Here is a 15,679-nt window from a genome sequence, read left to right as displayed (position 1 = left end):
TAGAGCATTAAAGGAAGGAGAAGGAGACTAGGAGTCCAGGAAGTGTGACTTTAGGAAGGGAATGTAAGGAAATGTTGGGAAACAGGAAGTTTCTGCAATTTGAAGGAATGAATTGGGCTGGGCATGGTGCTTACTCCTGCAATTCCAGAACTCAGGAAGATCACAATCACAAGTTTGCCTTGGTAAATTAGCAAGATCCTGTTCTCAAACAATAAATAAAAAGGAACCCCTGGTACAATCTCTATCACCCCCGCCCCCACCGCCACACACACACACAAAGAAATTATGCTGGGCACAGACACCCATGCAGGTAATCCCAGCTGCTTGGGAGGCTGAGGCAGGAGGACCACAAGTTCTAGGCCAACCTGGGCAACTTAGGGAGACCCTGTCTCAAAATATAAAAGAGAGGGAGGGCTGGGAGTATAACTTAGTGGTAAATGCCTCTGAGTTCAATCCCCAGTACCCCACTCCCCACAAAAAGTATTTGGGAGCACAACTACCCATATTCTGACTCTGGAATACTCACTCACATTTTCCTGTGCTTCAGTTTCCTATCTGTAAATTGGGGGTGACAGTTCTTACATGATGTTGTATGTGTATATGTGTATTAAATGAGTTTACAAATGAAAAGAATTTAGAAAACTGCTTGGCACATAATAATCATTCAAGAAATGTTAGATGTTACTATTATGTTCTAGGAGTTTGGCACAAAGAAGAGAGACTCAATGTTTTTAGAGGACAATAAAATCAAACAAAGTTGTGTTGTTATTATAGTTAAGACCTCTCTCTGATGCCATCAAGAGGAAACGCAGACCAGATGACTCTGTTGATGCCAGTCCTCGATAGCCACCCATACCTTTGGTGGCTCTGTGGTCATCTTGATGCTGGCCTGCAGGATTGAGATAGGGAAGTCTGGGTGGGGACTAGAGCTGAGCCAGAGACGGAAGGAAGGGTGAGGGTCCTCCACCTGCAGCTGTTCCACCAGTTTGTCCAGATTAGGCATCCAAGACAATGACAGGTGACAGTTTGCCAGGAACACCCAATGTCCTGTAAGGAGATGCTGGTGTCAGAGGGAAACATTCCTTATTCTTTCTACCTGGTGGCAGTGGGGGTGGTGTCCAATACTCAAGTCTACCACTCCTGGGGCCTTCTGGAAAAGTGGGAGCTGAAGTCACAGTACTATGATTGGAGTCAGAGAACCAGGGCTGAGTATGGGTGTGAAAGAAGGCATGGACACTGACCCTGAATCACACCATCTCGGAGGAGCCGAGCAGCAATAGGGGCCTGGCCCTGGCCCAGGGATAAGGCATGGAAGCGCTGGGCCATGCCTGTGTGCTCTGCCAGCTGGAGCAGGGCACTTGTGGGGTCCACTCCCGGGGACAGGATAAAGACCAGTGGGGATCGTGGAGTTGAATCTTCCATCACCTAGAAGCACAAGGATAGCCTCAGGCAGAAAGCCCCAGAGCCCAGGCAAGACTGTGAGCTTGAGGAGACCACAACAGAGCACAGGAGGCAGAGCCACTGACCAACTTCATGTTTAGCACAGGTGGCTCAATGAAGCGGGAACCAAGATTGGAGACGATGAAAGAAGTGACACAGAATGCCACCCGGTCCTGGCGCAGGGAGCGAACAATCAGCATTCGTTGCATCTCATTGCAGGCATTTTCCCATTCACCTGGGGATGAGGAAAATAAATGCAGAGGGAGAGAGTCTGAAAGGACCCAGAATGGAAACAAAGAGGCACCTGTGGGGAGAGCAGCCCTTGGAGGGGAGCTGGGGAGAGGGAGGAAGAATAAAGGGAAGGGCAAACAAATGCTGAATGGAGGGAAGGAGCATAGCAAGCAGGGGGAGGTTCTGAGGCTGGGTACCTGGCAGCATGGCTTTCTCTGGGGTAGCACTGGTGTACCACAGGTGCCAGTCCCGAGGATACTGCTCAAAAGAATTCATGAGTCCATGGAAGTTGGTCAGTTTATCCAGCTCTGTAATGTTGTCCCAGTAGGCATCCGCCAGCCAGCTAGTACATGGGTTATCCATTTGGCCCTCCCGATCCAGGACCTTGAAGGGAAGGAGAGAGGCAGAAGAGACTGAAGAGGCAGAAGAGAACACCTCAAAAGAAGAGTTATTGATTTTGAATGTTCCTAGACAAAGAAATCATAAAAGTTTGAAGGAATGCCTATGCCAATTACCCTGATCTGATTTTTACATACTATATATGCATATTGAAGTATCACAATGTACCCCATAAATATGTACAACACCGCCAAATCAAAACTACACTGAGATTTCATCTCACAGCAGTCAGAATGACAGCAATCAAGCATACAAATAATAAATACTAGACAGATGTAGAGAAAAAGGAACACTTTTATTCTATTGGTGGGACTGTAAGTTACTACAACCCCTATGGAAATAAGTATGGAGGCTCCTCGAGAGACTAGGCATGGAACTACCATATGACCCAGTTTTTCCATATCTCAGTATTTACCCTGAAGAATTAAAGTCATCATATTGTAGTGATATATGCATACCTATGTTTATAGCAGCACAATTCACAATAACCAAACAATGGAACTAGCCTACATGTCCACCAACAGATGAATGGATAAAGAAAATGTGGTATATATACACAGTGGAATTTTATTCAGCCATAAATAAAAATGAAATTATATTGCAGGAAAATGGATGGAACTAGAGACTATCAGGTTAAAAAACAAAATAAGTCAATCTCAGAAGGTCAAGGATTGTATGTTTTCTCTCATATGCAGAAGCTAGAAAGGAAAAAGGAAAAAGAAAGGTGGGGGTGGATCTCATAAAAATCAAATGGAGATCAGTAGAGGAAATGGACCAACTGGTGGGAGACGGAAAGGGTACTGGGGAGTGATATTGGCCAAATTACATTATTATATTATATGCATGTACAAATATGTAACAACAAATCTCATCATGCACAACTATAATGCAACAATAAAAATGTAGAAAAATGTGCAATTGCTGTCTATCAAAAATCACGTATATTTTGAAGTTAACTATTCTCTCCCATTTCTCTTTTTTTTCTTCCTTTCTCTTCCCTCCCCTCCATCACCCTTTCCTCCTCCTCCTCTTCTTCTCCTTCTTCTCCGCCTTCTTTGTAAGAAAGCCAAAATTGGTCTTGCATGAAATAGAGTGAATGAGGAGATGAATCCAAGATGGATGGGAATTCTCCTTTATCCAGGAATAAATAGGACCAGCAGCAGTTAGGACTCACTACTGTCAGCTATCACAATTGAACTCTAAGAAACTGGCGCCCTCTGGTGGTTTGATGGCCAAACTTTATTATTTTTTTTTTCTGTTATAAAAGGCTTTATTTTATCTTATTTTTAATTATTAGTTGTTCAAAACATTACATAGCTCTTGACATATCATATTTCATACATTTGATTCAAGTGGGTTATGAACGGCCAAACTTTATTAACCTTATTAAGTTTTTGGGTTTTTTTGCGCCTTTTGGTGGTGCTGGGTATTGAACCCAGGGCCTTGTGAGTGTGAGGCAAGCATTCTACCAACTGAGCTCTATCCCCAGCCCTCAACCTTATTAACCTTAATTGATGGCCTTACTCTATTGAGAAGCACAAACTGTTTCACAGTTCATTCACACATTCATTCATTTTACCAATTGTTTTTTGGTGGTGCTGGGAACTGAACCCAGGCCCTTGTGCATGCGGGGAAAACACTCTACCAACTGAGCTATATCCCTAACCTCTCTTTTTACCATTTTTTTTTTAAATGGAGTCTCACTATGTTGCCCAGGTTGGCCTCAAACTCCTGCATTCAAGTGATCCTCCTGCCTCAGCTTCCTAAGTAGCTGGGACTACCACGGTGCCCAATTTTTTAACACATATTTATTGTTATATGTGTTTTAAGCAGCTGGCATATGTCACTGAACAAATCTGATGTATATCTATGCCCTTGAGGAGGTTATTTTCCAACATGGGGTTAGGAACCCATGTAACAAGAAAGTAAATTATTTAGTATATTAAAGATGACAGTGCCAAGAAGAAACAGAATAAGCTGAGGGGGTAAAGGATATTGGAAGTGCTAAGAGGTAGTGTGAAGTATTAAATAAGAAGATCAGAAGCTGGGGGTGGTGGCGCCCTCATTCCCAACCTTGGTCACTCATGCCGAGATGTGCCCTCTGCTCAACTCACCACACCCCCATGCCTGGAATACCAGCAGCCTGGGAGACTGAGGCAGGAAGATCATGAGTTCAAAGCCAGCCTCAGCAACTTAGCGAGGCACTTAGCAACTCAGTGAGAACCTGTCCCTAAATAAAATACAAAAAAAGGGATGGGGACGTGGCTCAGTGGTTAAGCACCCCCCTGGATTCAATCCCTGGTACCAAAAAACAAAAAGAAGACCAGGGCTGGGTTTGGGTTCAATCCCCAGAACAAGGGGTGGGGGGGCAGGGAGAGATGAGAGAAGAAATTAAAAAGAGAGAGAACGCACACAAGTGCAAAGGCCTCCTTGAGGTAAGGCTTGTAAGAGAGGGCCAAGTGAATACCTGGAGGAATAGTTTCCCAGCACACAAGGCACAGACCCCAAGGTGAGATGTGACAGAGCTATAGAGGAGGGCAAGGCAGCCTGTGCATCTGGAGTGAGGGGCTGGACAGTGGGAGACATCAGTGATGGGGAATCCTCTCCAGTGGTGCCCACCTTAAAAGGCCCTCTGGGGTTACTGATTTGAGAGCTTAGTAGAGGGTGCTGGAAGGCTGTGGCTAGAATCCAATTGAGAGATAAAGGGAAGGTGGCTAAAGAAATGAGCTGCTATCCTAGAGGGAGGGAAAGGCAACAGGGTTGTCTGGTAGCTTTAAATGTCCATGTGAAGCTCATGCTCATGGATTTAAAGAGAATCTAGTCAGTGTGGGTGTGCTTTTCTCCAGCCATGCTCAGCTGCCTCAGCTACACAGGGTCAGAGAGGGAAGAGGAGCTAGATCTAGCATAGTGGTGGTTTTGCCAAGTATATACAACACAAAAGACAGAGGAACAAAGGATGGAAATGACTGCAAGTGTGATAGTGACCATGGAATTAAGACTGGGAAAGGAGTGGACAGAGAGGCAGCAAACAGTGGCAAGATCACAGTGAGAGGTGGATCACAGGTGAGAGGTGCCCCAAGGCCCAGCCTATACTATGTGTCAGAGGTGGGCATGACAAGTCATCTCCACAGTCCCAGGGAACTCACTGGGCACCTGCTCCTGGCATGGTTTTTTCTCAGCTCACATGCTGAAGGCTTGGGCCTGACCCCCTGGGTCCAGAGTCCTCATCACACCTGCCCTCATCCCCAACCTTGGTCACCCATGCTGAGATGTGCCCTCTGCTCGACTCACCACACCCCCACGCAGAAAGAAGTTGTATTCGTCCATATTGAGCTTGCCAGAAGTCTCCAGAATTTTGGCACACATGTGAAAACTGAATAGTAGCTTGTGGCGCTCAAAAAGGGTGCGGCAGGTGTACCTGGGAGAAGGGGACAGGGAGGATGGAATGAGTAGGGCGAAGTGGAGATGGGATATCCAACACAAATGCTCACTGAATAAAGATCCTAGGAACACAGAGCCTTACGCAGAAGAAAGGCCTTAGAACTTAAACTGAACCTCCTGGCAACAGCCAGGCCCTATGGGCCTTGAGAGATGGCGTGATTTTCCCAAAGTTCACTGGTAATTAGGCACTCAGTTCTTATTAGGAAACAAAATATTGATCCCCCCGCCCCCCGCCACTGTCCTGCCAGGCACTCTGCTAAGTCTTAAAGACAAAGATGAGTCAGCCTCTGTTTCTGTCCTTGTGGGGGTTATGGAAGAGTCAGGAGGCCACCTGCTCTGACACAGAGACACAGGAGCCATTTGTAAGGAAGGTGTGTAGAGCACTATAAAGAGGTGGCAGGGGTGTTAAGAGAATGCAGGATGGGGACGCCCGCCTTATCTGGTGGATACATGGGGAGCAGCAGGTTGATTGGGTGGTGAGAGAAGCAGAGAGGTGAGCCCTCCCAGGAGAGCTCAGAGAGCATAGGCAAAAGCCAATGGGTAAGAAGAGCACGGGGCAGCGGCAGGGGCAGGGGCTGGAACAGGCAGTGGTGCCAGGACAGTTGGTGTGAGCTGGGGAAGAGGGAGGCCGAGGCAGGTAGAGGCCAGGCCACAGAGGGTTTGTGGGCCACCAGAGATGGGACAATCACCAAAGGATTTGTGTGTTTGAAAGGCTCACACTGGCAGCTCTGAGAGGACACATGGAGAGGGACAAATTGAAAGGCAGGATACCTGTTAGGGGACTGTTGTTCAATTAAAAAAGGAAGATAATGAAGACCTGCATCAAGGCCCAACCATCACAGTCAATGGGGAGAATGAGGTGGGTCAGAGGAGTGGTTTGCAGAAATATTCATGAGCAGAACTGGGTGACTGATTTGAGAGGGAAGAGTCAAGAACAATTCCTCATTTCTGGCTTGAATGACTGGGTGGTGGGTGTTGGTGTCATTCAAAGATGAGGACTCTGGTGGAAGAGGGAAGATTTTGAGTCTGATCTGAAACAAGTTGAACTTGAGGGGTCTATAGAATGTCCAGGTAGAGAATTCAAGTACTTTACTGCTCAAAATGTGATCAACTGACCAGAAGAAACAGCTCCTCTGGGAGTTTGATAGGGATGCAGAATCTCAGGCCCTGTCACAGATCTCCTGAATCCCAGTTTGTATTTTAACAAGACCCCTGGTGCCTTATGTGTGCATTAGCATTAGAGAAGTGCTGATATAGTAGACAGATGTATATCCATATCCAAAGTGCAATGGGGAGCTAAGGGTATTAAACTGAACAAGCAACCCATAGATGATTCTAATGGATGAGCTTCCCAGGAAAATGGTAAGGAGAGGAGAACAGTGGACATGGAAGGTATCCTGGGAAAGTACTCTGCTAGAAATAGCCCAAGGACAAGAATTAGAGGCAGTCACTTGGCCTCCTGCCTGGCTCATGTGACCATCAGACCTGTAGACAGCGTAGGTGTGATAATCATTCAGGTAGTCAATGCGGTCCTCCAGCTTAGTACTTCGATGGCTCTTGTCAATGCTGAGGATAAAGAGGCTGATATAGGCATCCAATGAGAACTGGTACATGGGGTCGATGCGTCCCATGTCATTGAGCACAAAGAACAGCACTGACGCCCGCTGAGCACACGGGCGGTAAGCCTGCATCAGGAAGAACAGAGTCAGAGTCACAGAGGGGCAGGGCATGCAGCAGAGGCTCAGAGAAGGAAAAAGGGCCTTTAGTCAACATCATCAGAGTTGCTTCTTGGTGGCTTGCCAGGGGCAGCTGCAGGGTGCTGGAGCCTACCTCGCGGGCCATGTCAATGTTGATCTCCGTGGTCTCACTGGTCTCTAGCTGCTCTGTCACCTCAGTAGCAGTTATCTTGGATGTCTGCAGGGTGTTCACCAGCTGCACGTCATCTAGCAGGGAGCCTGTAGCCTCATTCAACAACCTAGGGGAAGCCAAAGGGCACATGGTTTGAGGGGTTTGGGTACTGAGCTGGAGAGAAGGGGATCATCCTTCTGGGATGCTAGCTTTGCAGGACCAGCTGGGAACAGATCAATGGGACGGTGGGCAGGAGGGGCAAGATCTCACCGGAGGATCTCGTCCTCCAGCTCCTTGAGCTTCCTCTTGCCAGCAGCGATATTGATAACCAGGGAATCTTTCTGCTCCTCCAGTTCAGGCCGCTCCTTCCGAACCACGATGCCCAGCAGTTGAGCCTCCAGTCCCTGGGAGTAGCAGCACTCATGGTGAGGGTCTCACTCCTTTCTTCCCTTTATGCCTCCCAAGACCCTCATCCTCAGTTGCCAGACTCAAGCATAGCCTTTTACTCTGAGCTTCTTCCATCTAAACTCTACAGCCTTTCCTGCTTCATCCTAGATCAGTCTGGGCATCAGTTCTTATCCACCTGTTCTTTAACAGCGAAGTTGACAATGGTGGTCTTGGCTGAGGTCTCTGGGCTATAGTGGGGATTGGAGAGCTTGGTGGTGATGTAGAAACGGAAATTGGGATTGTATTCCACCTCCTTGTCACCAATGCGCATCAGCAGCCGACCACCTGCAATCACAAAAAGGGTCAAGGACAAGAGTCCTACATGACCAGGTATGAGCTGATCCATTTCCCAATAACATCTGGGATAGTAATTGAGCCTGTTTTAAAGGCCCAGTCCAAGCCTGTTTGTACGAAGGGACAAGTAAGTAGAAGACACAGCCAAGGAGCCACCCTTTCCTCTCCAGTGTCCCACTTGGCTGCTCTCTAGGACTTGTCCCACAATCTAAGCCCACAGTTAAGCCTGGGATCTGACCAATTCGAGTTACAGATTTGTTGAGCACAGGGTTGAGTGTGGGGTCCAGATATTCCTGCACATTCTGAAGCAGCACTGGGTGTCCAAACTGGATGGCCTTTTCTAGGACTCGAAGGTAATCACTCATCTGCAAGTCAATGACGCTCAGGCCCTAAAAACAAAGGGGAAAGATGGAACGAACATTGAGGGATACCACGTCCCAGCAGAGGACCTCAGGAAGAGGCCTGGGAGGGTATTCTATTGGGGTGACCCAATTAGCCCCCCAGTTTTATACCTGGTTTCCCTCCATGTTCTTAATCCATTTCAAGGCCTGGGCCTGAGGATCGATCATGAGGGCCCACCTGAAGGAGGAAGTGTCATTTAGGAGATAGGCTCTGTCCCTCCTCTGCTTCTCACTCCTTACGACATCCTTACCTGTTGCCACGGGTAACAATGATACCATTCTCAGTGGAGAAGGAATCTGAGGGCAACCCCTGGATGTTCCAGTCCCGAACTTTGGTAGGATTGGTCAGGAAGTTCTCAATGGCAAAGTTAGGTGAGCAAGGAACCTGAAGCTCCCAGATCTGGGGAGAGAAGAATCCCAAACTTCAGCTTGAGTCCAGCAGTATCCCTATACCTCTTAATATTCCCAGAGGCCCTGCTCCCAGAGCCTACCCTAGGAGCTCATTTATCTTTCATACCTAGGCCCCACCCATCTCACCTTCTTCATCCAGATTTGGTTGACAATCTCATCCCTGTAGTTAGTCAAGAAGGGTCCCATATAGGACAGGAAGGCAGCTGCCAGGAGACAGTCTCCCACCAGGTATCCCAGGTTCTCCTCCAGGCCCTGGCAGACAGTAGGGAGGTAGGTATAAACCGTCTGGGCCCCAGGCCTTTGGGAGACACTTGGAATGCTTTTGAAGACACTTTCCCCTGGACCCCATCTAGATCAAAGAGACTCTTTCCTTCCCTTAAACTTTTGTGCTCTGAAGATCTCTAGCCTGATTGTAATCACTTTGGTGTTTCCCACCTCTGACAGCCATGTTTACGCTCTGGTGATAACAACAGAGAGGTAGAGACAAGAGGGCATATATCTGTGGTCTGTCAGGGCAGCAGGCTGTTCTTCTGTGTGTTTTCAGCCCTGTCCAAACACTGAAGCAGACCCCAAAGGTTTAAACACCTTTCCTTCCATATTTTCCCCACAAGTGAGGAGAGGGAGGGGAGGACTCCCACCCGCCTATTCTTGGATTTCTCTACACCCAGGTGACCTTGTTTTCCCTAACTGTCCCTCAGAGGTAAGGGGATGGATCTCTAGGAATGGGCAGGATGAGCAGAAGGGGAGCCTGGTGCTGTGACCCATCTCACCTTCGCTGTCTCCTCCCATCGGGCCTTTTCACCAGCCAACCCAGACACCAACATCCCGGCCCGCTCCAGTTTGAGCTCCATCTCTTCAGACTTCTTGCGAAGCTCCTCCTTCTGTGCCAGCTTTTCATCGTACTGCTTCTTTAGCATCTCCAGCTTCTCTGCCACCTTGGAGGGATTAGAGAACAGAGCATGGAGTGCTGGGGCTCAAGGCCAGATGGTTCCAGTTCAAATCATGTCTGCCACTTGGTAGCCATCTGACTTTGGGTGAAGTACTCTCTTTGAATCTCAGTTTCCCTCATATGGACAATTATAATAATAACTACCCTAATAGGACTGATGTGAGGAGTAAGTGAAATATAATAGTTTCCTTTCCCTTCTGTCCACTGCCCTGTCCTAGAGCCCAGAAACTACTTGGGCAATAAAACTCAAGGCTGGGTATGGGACAGAGACCTTCTTGAAGCATGATAAAACTCAGAAGAAACTGGAGATATGCTCAGTGGTAAAGTGCTTGCCTAGCATGCACTAGGCCCTGAGATCCATCTCCAGTACTGCAAAATAAAAATAAACCACATGGTATATACAGAGATATGAAAAATTGTGCTATATATCTATAATAAGGATTGTAATGCATTCCACTGTTCTTGTGTATTTAAAAAAATAATAAAATCAATAGAAAAAAAATTTAAAAATAAAATAAGCATAATAATTTTTTTCTCTGAGTTATAATTATAAAGGTTTAAAATAATATGAACATGTTGAAAGAAATGTCTATCTCCTAATAAATCAATGATAGATATAAAAATTGTTACTGCCAAAAACTATTTGAAAATAAATGAACTATTCCTGAAGTCTTAAAAAATAAAATAAAATAAACCACATGGGCAGAGCACTTGCCTCACACATGTGAGGCACAGGGTTCTATCCTCAGCACCACATAAAAATAAAGACATAAAAAGATACTGTATCTTGGGCTGGGGATGTGGTTCAAGTGGTAGCGCGCTCGTCTGGCATGCGTGCGGCCCGGGTTCGATCCTCAGCACCACATACAGACAAAGATGTTGTGTCCGCCAAATACTAAAGAATAAATATTAAAATTCTCTCTCTCTCTCCCTCTCTCTCACTCTTTCTTTAAAAAAAAAAAAAAAAGATACTGTATCTGGGCTGGGGTTGTGGCTCAGTGGTAGAGCACTTGCCTAGTGCAGAGCCCTGGGTTGGATCCTCAGCACTACATATAAATCAATTAAAAAAATAAAGGTGTTTTAAAAAAAAGGATACTATATCCATTTACAACTAAAATAAATAAATAGATAAAACACATTATATAGGTTGGCAAGCTAGGTTCAGATAGTGTAGAAACAATTGTTGCTCTATGCCAGAGGCTATACCTCAGGAAGAAGCTTAAAAGAGGAAGTAAAAGCTAGAAACAAACTCTTAAGAAGAGAAAGTCTGGGCAAGAGAAAGAGCCAAGTCTCAGGCCCTGCCCACACAAGAGCTGGGCACCTGGGAAGACCTGTGTATGTTGGATAAGCCTGCCTCAACCCACGGCCACTAGGAAGGTTGAATCCTTCACCTCATTCAAAAGCAAAGGACTGGTGCAGCCTTATTCAAGATCCTGTGTGTGGGCCTTGATGGCCAGCTGTCACTGAGCCGGGGTACAGACTGTATTGCCTGCTCTTTTTTTGCCATGAGGAACATGGAGGTGGGGTGACACACTGAGTGCATACTATAAACATTAGCTTCCTCCCCAGTTGTGCCCCCCTCCCCACTGGGAGAATCAGCCTGCAACCTTGGAAATATTTCCACTATTATAAAGGAGAAATAACGCAGTTCTTACTGAGTGATATACCAAATGAGTTTCAACCCTCTGGAGCCTTGTCTGGGTTGTTATATATGAGAGTAAATGTGGATTGTAGCACAATGCCCAGATAAGCAAGCAGTAGGGGAGCACAAGCACTTGGAAAGAGGATGAACAGCTCTCCAAAAAATATTTTTTAAGACAAAGTGGAAATTCAAAATGTCATCTCTAGGCCTATAGGTTCAGTCTCAGTGTCAGTCAGTTATAAGATATTAATGTCAGGTGTCTGGGCTAGGGTTGTAGCTCAGTGGTAGAGTGCTTGCCTAGCACTTATGAGGCACTGGATTTTGATCTTCTGCACCACGTAAAAATAAATAAATAAAATAAAGGTATTGTGTCAAAAAAAGAAAGAAAGAAAGAAAGGTAGGTAGGTGTTAGGCTAAGAGGTACAGCTCAGTGGTAGATTGTTTACCCAGCATGCATGAGAGTTCAATCCCCAGCATTACAAAAAAAAAAAAAAAAGAAAAGAAAGAAAGAAAAAAGAAAGAAAGAAAGTATCACCCAGAGTGGGCATGGTCAGCTGGACCATTCAGAGGAAATGCCAGCTGTCTGGGGGCCCCCCACAGTAGAGGGTGTCCTGGTCCCCTACACATGTCAGGTCTAGCCCTGATGGAGCATGCATCTGGTGGCTTTTGCACTGAGAGGCCTGTCACCAGGATCATGTGATCCCTCCCTGTGCTAAGGCCACTCTCATCAGCAACATTCTGATAGTAATTTGATTTCCTGTGGAGATATGTCTCTGGGGAGGCATCCATACCACTTGATAGTTCTATATTTTGTTGTTTAGTTTGCATGTGGCCTTGTTATCTTTTCTAGGTTTTTTTATGAGATATATATACACAAAATGAAAAACCTGTTATAAGAAATGGGCATGGTGGCACGTGTCTGTAATCCCAGCTCCTCAGGAAACTGAGGAAGGAGTGATACCAAGTGAGTTTCAACCCTCTGGAGCCTTGTCTGGGTTGTTGTATATGAGAATAAATGTGGATTGTAGCATATTGCCCAGATAAGCACAAACACAAATAAATAAATTTAGAGACAGGGCCTTCCTAAATTGCTGAGGCTTAGCTTGAATTTGGGATCCTTCTGCCTCAGCCTCTTGAGGGGCTGGGATTACAGGTATGTCCCACACTGCCCAGACTTAAATGGATGGAATTCTAAATAAATTAGAATACACACTATGACACTGTTCTGCACTTGGCTCCTTTTTATTTTATTTTATTTTTTAATTTTATTCTCTTTTTTTCCCTTTTTAATGTGGTACTGGGGATTGAATGCAGGGGTGCTCTATCACTGAGCTATATCCCCACCCTCTTTATTTTTATTTTGAGACAGAGTCTTGCTAATTTGCAAAGGCTGGCCTTGGACTTGCTATTCTCCTGCCTCAGCCTCCTGAGTTACTAGGATTACATGGACCGATCACAGTGCCCAGATTACTTTACTATTTTGGGGGTGTTTTCATTTGTTTTTTCAGTGCTAGGGATAGAATCCAGGGCTTTGTGCATTCTATGCAAGCGCTGCTCTCACCACTGAGCTATGCCCTCCCCCACCCCTGCCTCATTCTTTTTAACAGCTGCAAAAAAAAAAAAAAAAAAAAAAAAAAAAAAAAAATTCTTGTGATCTAACCATAACTTGTTAACCAATCTATGGATACACATTTGTCTTTTTCTAACCTTCTACTATTATTCAGCATGCTGTATAATAAATATCCTTGAACATGCCTAACCACATCTTTATACTGCTTTTTTTTTTTTACGTTTAATTGTTTACTCTGTGAATAGGAATTTAAAAATTCAAAAGGCACAAGAACATCAGGACCAGGAAAGTATTCCTCCCGATCTTGTTCCTACCTTCCACCTACCCAGACCCCTTCACTAGAGGCAGCCAATGTAACCCGCTTCTTTATCTCCTTCCAAAGGTCTTCTATACATACAGGATATATTTAATACTGCTTTTCCTCACATATCAATTTCTACTATTGAACCCAGGGGCTTATACCTCCATACCACTACGCCTTTCCCTTTACTAATATTTTTAGTTCTTCTACTGGTTATCTTTTCTTCTCCCACCAGTACTGGGGATTTGAACTCAGGGACACTCTACCACTGAGTTACATTCACAGCTTTTTTTTTTTTCCTCAAGTATTTTCTAGTAGATAGACACAATATCTTTCTTTCTTTCTTTCTTTATTTTTATGTGGTGCTAAGGATTGAACCCAGTGCTTCACACGTGTGAGGAAAGTGCTCTGCTACTGAGCTACAGCCCCAGTCCCCATTCCCAGCCTTATTTATTTATTTATTTTGGTACTAGAGATTGATCCTAGGGCTGCTTTACCCCAGAGGTAAAATCCTAGTCCTTTTTATTTTTTTGAGACAGGGTCTTGCTAAGTTGCCTAGGCTAGCCTAGAACTTGTAATCTCCTACCTCAGCATTCCCAGTAGCTGGGCTTGGCATGCACCACCATACCTGGTTTCTACTGGTTACCTTTTTCACTTTAAATAACATTTAAAACTTCAGTTTATCTGGGCATGGTGGTACATGCCTATAATTCCAGTGGCTCAAGAGGATGAGGCAAGAGGATCACACGAGTTCAAAGCCAGCCTCAGAAACGTAGCGGCGAGGCCTTAAGCAACTTAGCAAGACCCTGTCTCTAAATTTAAAAAATACAAAAAAGGGATGGGGATATGGCTCAGTGGTTAAGTGTCCCTGGGTTCAATCCCTGTTACAAAAATACAAAAAAACTTCAGTTTATGGGGTTGGTAATATAGCTCAGTGGTATAGTGTGTGCTTAGTATGCACAAGGCCCTGGTTTTAGTCCCCAGCATCACAAAACCCTTGGGGCTAGGATTGTAGCTCAGTGGTAGAGCATTTGCCTTGTATGTGTGAGGCCCTGGATTCAATCCTCAGCACCACATAAAAATAAATAAATAAAGGTATTGTGTCCATCTACAACTAAAAATACACACATACACACACACACGTACATATTAAGAAAAAAAAAAAAAACCTTCAGCTTCAGAAGAAGTATTGCCTATTCTTTCCCTCACCAACCCCTGCACCCGCTTCAACTTTTTCAGCTATACTTTCATTTTTACATTGTCAGGGTTGACCACACCTACTTTCAGAGTCTAAGATGAGTCCTCATGTTTTGTCTCCAGGCAGATTCCAAAAGTTGAATGTCACAAGCAGTGTTGATGGTATCATGACCTGAGCAGATGTCCAGATGCTGAGCACTAGTGTCTGACTCAGTTGCTTCTGACCCAGGTATACTTGAATCAGTCATGTACACATCAAACCGATTGCTAAATATTTGTATGTTACCCTTGATTCTGTATTTTTCTTTCAGAAATTCTCACTGGTTGGATTGTTTCTCATATCCCTATCATATTTTCTATCTTTTTATACTATATTCGTTGGCACTATTTTGCCACTCTTCTTTTGGATGTCATACTTCAATAATATTAAAATATCCCATAGGGGTTGGGGATATAACTCAGTAGTAGAGCACTTGACTGGCATGTACAAAGGCCCTGGGTTCCATCCCCTGCACTGTGCGGGGAAATTTTTCCCACAAATCTTTCTTTCTCTCTGTTTGGACTTTCCCTCTTACCATCCCAATTCTTGTTTTGTGTATATGATTTCTTCATTCTGATGGTACCAATTAGATTAAGTTTGCATTCTTCTCTGTAAACTGATGTAATGTTTTCCCTTCTCTGGGATCATATTTTGTTTGTTTTTGTAATGGCATTGTGACATTCAACCTTTGTAACCAGCTTGGAGATAAGCATGGAGTACTGATTTTTTACTGGGGATCGAGCCCTACCTCTGAGCTGAACCCCAGGTCCTTTTTCCTTTTTGAAACAGGGTCTCCATAAGTTGCCCAGTCTGGCCTTGAACTTACAACGCTCCTGCCTCTCTGAGTCACTGGGATCACAGGTGTGTGCCACCACACCCAGCTTGTTACAATTTTTTATCGTGTTCCCTTGCTTAATGGAAGACTTCTTCCACCCTTTTACTCACTTACACCTTCTCCAGGAAAGGGATAGGACTGCTTTAATTGAAACGGGGAAGAATAAACTAAGGATATTCAAATAAACTCAGTTTCATTTTAGGAATGAGCAGAACACAGAAATTACAAGTTCC

General features: G+C 45.0%; 1 protein-coding gene across 2 annotated transcripts in view; it reads right to left on the bottom strand.

The window, feature by feature from the left end:
- The window catches only part of Dnah2 (dynein axonemal heavy chain 2), a 104,450-nt gene that overhangs the window by 7,959 nt on the left and 80,812 nt on the right, over nt 1–15,679 (bottom strand). For both annotated transcript variants that reach the window (XM_076869827.1, XM_076869826.1), the window contains exons 64-77: nt 9,683–9,847; nt 9,039–9,164; nt 8,753–8,901; nt 8,613–8,679; nt 8,339–8,489; nt 7,943–8,091; nt 7,630–7,763; nt 7,342–7,486; nt 6,997–7,196; nt 5,362–5,488; nt 1,869–2,055; nt 1,527–1,675; nt 1,242–1,425; nt 857–1,047 (exon numbers count right to left, since the gene is read on the bottom strand). In XM_076869827.1, coding sequence (XP_076725942.1) covers nt 857–1,047; nt 1,242–1,425; nt 1,527–1,675; nt 1,869–2,055; nt 5,362–5,488; nt 6,997–7,196; nt 7,342–7,486; nt 7,630–7,763; nt 7,943–8,091; nt 8,339–8,489; nt 8,613–8,679; nt 8,753–8,901; nt 9,039–9,164; nt 9,683–9,847 — 2,124 coding nt within the window. The remainder of the gene's footprint in view (nt 1–856; nt 1,048–1,241; nt 1,426–1,526; nt 1,676–1,868; nt 2,056–5,361; nt 5,489–6,996; nt 7,197–7,341; nt 7,487–7,629; nt 7,764–7,942; nt 8,092–8,338; nt 8,490–8,612; nt 8,680–8,752; nt 8,902–9,038; nt 9,165–9,682; nt 9,848–15,679) is intronic.

This window comes from Callospermophilus lateralis, chromosome 11 (assembly GCF_048772815.1).
Source record: "Callospermophilus lateralis isolate mCalLat2 chromosome 11, mCalLat2.hap1, whole genome shotgun sequence".
Classification (NCBI taxonomy): Eukaryota; Metazoa; Chordata; class Mammalia; order Rodentia; family Sciuridae; genus Callospermophilus; species Callospermophilus lateralis.
Note: the sequence above shows the minus strand (reverse complement) of the source record. Positions and strands in the feature narration are given on the sequence as shown.